The sequence below is a fragment of the Myotis lucifugus genome, unplaced genomic scaffold, assembly GCF_000147115.1.
Source record: "Myotis lucifugus unplaced genomic scaffold, Myoluc2.0 scaffold_604, whole genome shotgun sequence".
In the NCBI taxonomy this organism is placed as follows: domain Eukaryota; kingdom Metazoa; phylum Chordata; class Mammalia; order Chiroptera; family Vespertilionidae; genus Myotis; species Myotis lucifugus.
In genome coordinates this window covers 422,604-423,341 of record NW_005871652.1, presented here as the reverse complement: position 1 = coordinate 423,341, position 738 = coordinate 422,604, and the positions used below count along the sequence as shown (strand labels likewise).

Below are 738 nucleotides of genomic sequence, written 5' to 3'. Positions count from 1 at the left end.
CATGAGCGCCCGGCGGCCCCGACGCACCCGAGGCGCACCGGCCCCGGCCACCGCGGCCCCGTGATGGGCTCCTGCGTGTCGCGAGGTGAGGGGGCCGCGGGCTGGTGGGGTTGGGGGTCCGGGTCCCCGCGCCCAGGACGCGCGCACATTCCCAGGAAACATCCTGACCCGCTGCATCCCCGCCCAGCCCGGCCGAGCCCCAGGAGACTCGCCCCCGCACCCCCCAGGGACAGGGCGTGGGAGGACGGGGTGCAGCGCGGAGAGCGCACAGGGAGGTCCCCCGGCCCCAGCCCCGCTCGGACCCCGCTCACACCCCGGCAGGTGGCCTGAAGCTGGGTCGCTTTCTTCCCAGCAGCCACACACCCCCTGCCGCGTGTCTTGAAGGGCCGGTGGCTTCTGGGTGCTCCTGGCTATTCTGGAGGGACTTCGGGGGTGGGGGCACCAGAAGAACCCCCTCCCACCCACCCCCAGGCCTTACTAACTTAACACCCCCCTGTCTTTCCCCTTCTCCCAGGCCCCTGTGCATGGTCTCTGTAACCGCACCGGCATCTGGGGGTAGAGTAGGTGAACAAGGAGCAGAGATTTGAGCTGTGCTCAACCGCGCCACCGCATCATATCTTGGGACAGGGCCTAAAAGGACGGGCTGACCGAGGTTCGTCAAGTTATATTTTCCTGTCCCAAAGTCGACTTCTTGGCTCAGATTCGTTTTTTTGTGTATTGCTAGTTTGTATCTTTGTC

The 738-nt window shown here is 66.1% G+C and overlaps 1 protein-coding gene across 1 annotated transcript in view; it reads left to right on the top strand.

Moving 5' to 3' along the window:
• The first annotated feature begins 10 nt into the window (after positions 1 to 10).
• FAM131C (family with sequence similarity 131 member C) overlaps positions 11 to 738 on the top strand; it is a 13,481-nt gene continuing 12,753 nt past the window's right edge. The window contains exon 1 of the mRNA XM_023745942.1: positions 11 to 85. Within this exon, the coding sequence (XP_023601710.1) occupies positions 64 to 85 (22 nt within the window). The 5' untranslated portion in view covers positions 11 to 63. The remainder of the gene's footprint in view (positions 86 to 738) is intronic.